Raw genomic sequence first — 701 nt, 5'->3', positions numbered from 1 at the left:
GGCCTTCGGCCTGCTCTTCGCGCTCCTCGGCGGCCTCTCGGTGGCGCTGTCCTTCGTGCTCAACACCATCAGCGTGGCCACGCTGTGCCGCGTCTACCACGGCCGCGAGGCCGCCCAGCAGCGCCCGCGGGACTGCGAGGTCGAGATGATGGCCCAGCTCACGGGCATCATGGTCGTGGCCAGCGTCTGCTGGGCGCCGCTGCTGGTGAGTGGCCCCGGGACCGGGGACCGGGACCCGGCCGCGCCCCATCCACAAGGGACTTAGGTCCTCGGGGTCGCACACACCCCAGCGTTCAAGCGGCCTCCCCTGGAGGAGCTTATGCGCAAGACACAGAAAATCCCCAAACCGAGGGCAGGACCCGTCCGTCCTCCCCTGCAGGGCCCCCAGCACACGGGAGTGCTCAGAAAACCGTTTGCATAGCGTTTCAAGGAAATAATTTAGTTTAACACAATAGAGTTTTCATACAATACATTTACTACAATGTGAATTAACATAAGTTAACATAATATAAACTTTAATTCTAATAGACTACACATAATTAGTGATGATATTGTATTTTAAGGAATACTATCAATTTTTATATAACATATATCATTGTTAAATGCTACACAATATATAACTATATATTAATTCCGAATTATTAGTATTATATAACAGTTACATAATTATAATTATATATTATATAATTACACAGTTATAT

The 701-nt window shown here is 48.9% G+C and overlaps 1 protein-coding gene across 1 annotated transcript in view; it reads left to right on the top strand.

The window, feature by feature from the left end:
* TBXA2R (thromboxane A2 receptor) overlaps positions 1 to 701 on the top strand; it is a 9,254-nt gene that overhangs the window by 6,760 nt on the left and 1,793 nt on the right. The window contains exon 3 of the mRNA XM_006904210.3: positions 2 to 205. Coding sequence (XP_006904272.1) covers positions 2 to 205 — 204 coding nt within the window. The remainder of the gene's footprint in view (position 1; positions 206 to 701) is intronic.

This window comes from Pteropus alecto, unplaced genomic scaffold (genome assembly GCF_000325575.1).
Source record: "Pteropus alecto unplaced genomic scaffold, ASM32557v1 scaffold30, whole genome shotgun sequence".
Classification (NCBI taxonomy): Eukaryota; Metazoa; Chordata; class Mammalia; order Chiroptera; family Pteropodidae; genus Pteropus; species Pteropus alecto.
This window is presented reverse-complemented; position numbering and strand designations above follow the sequence as displayed.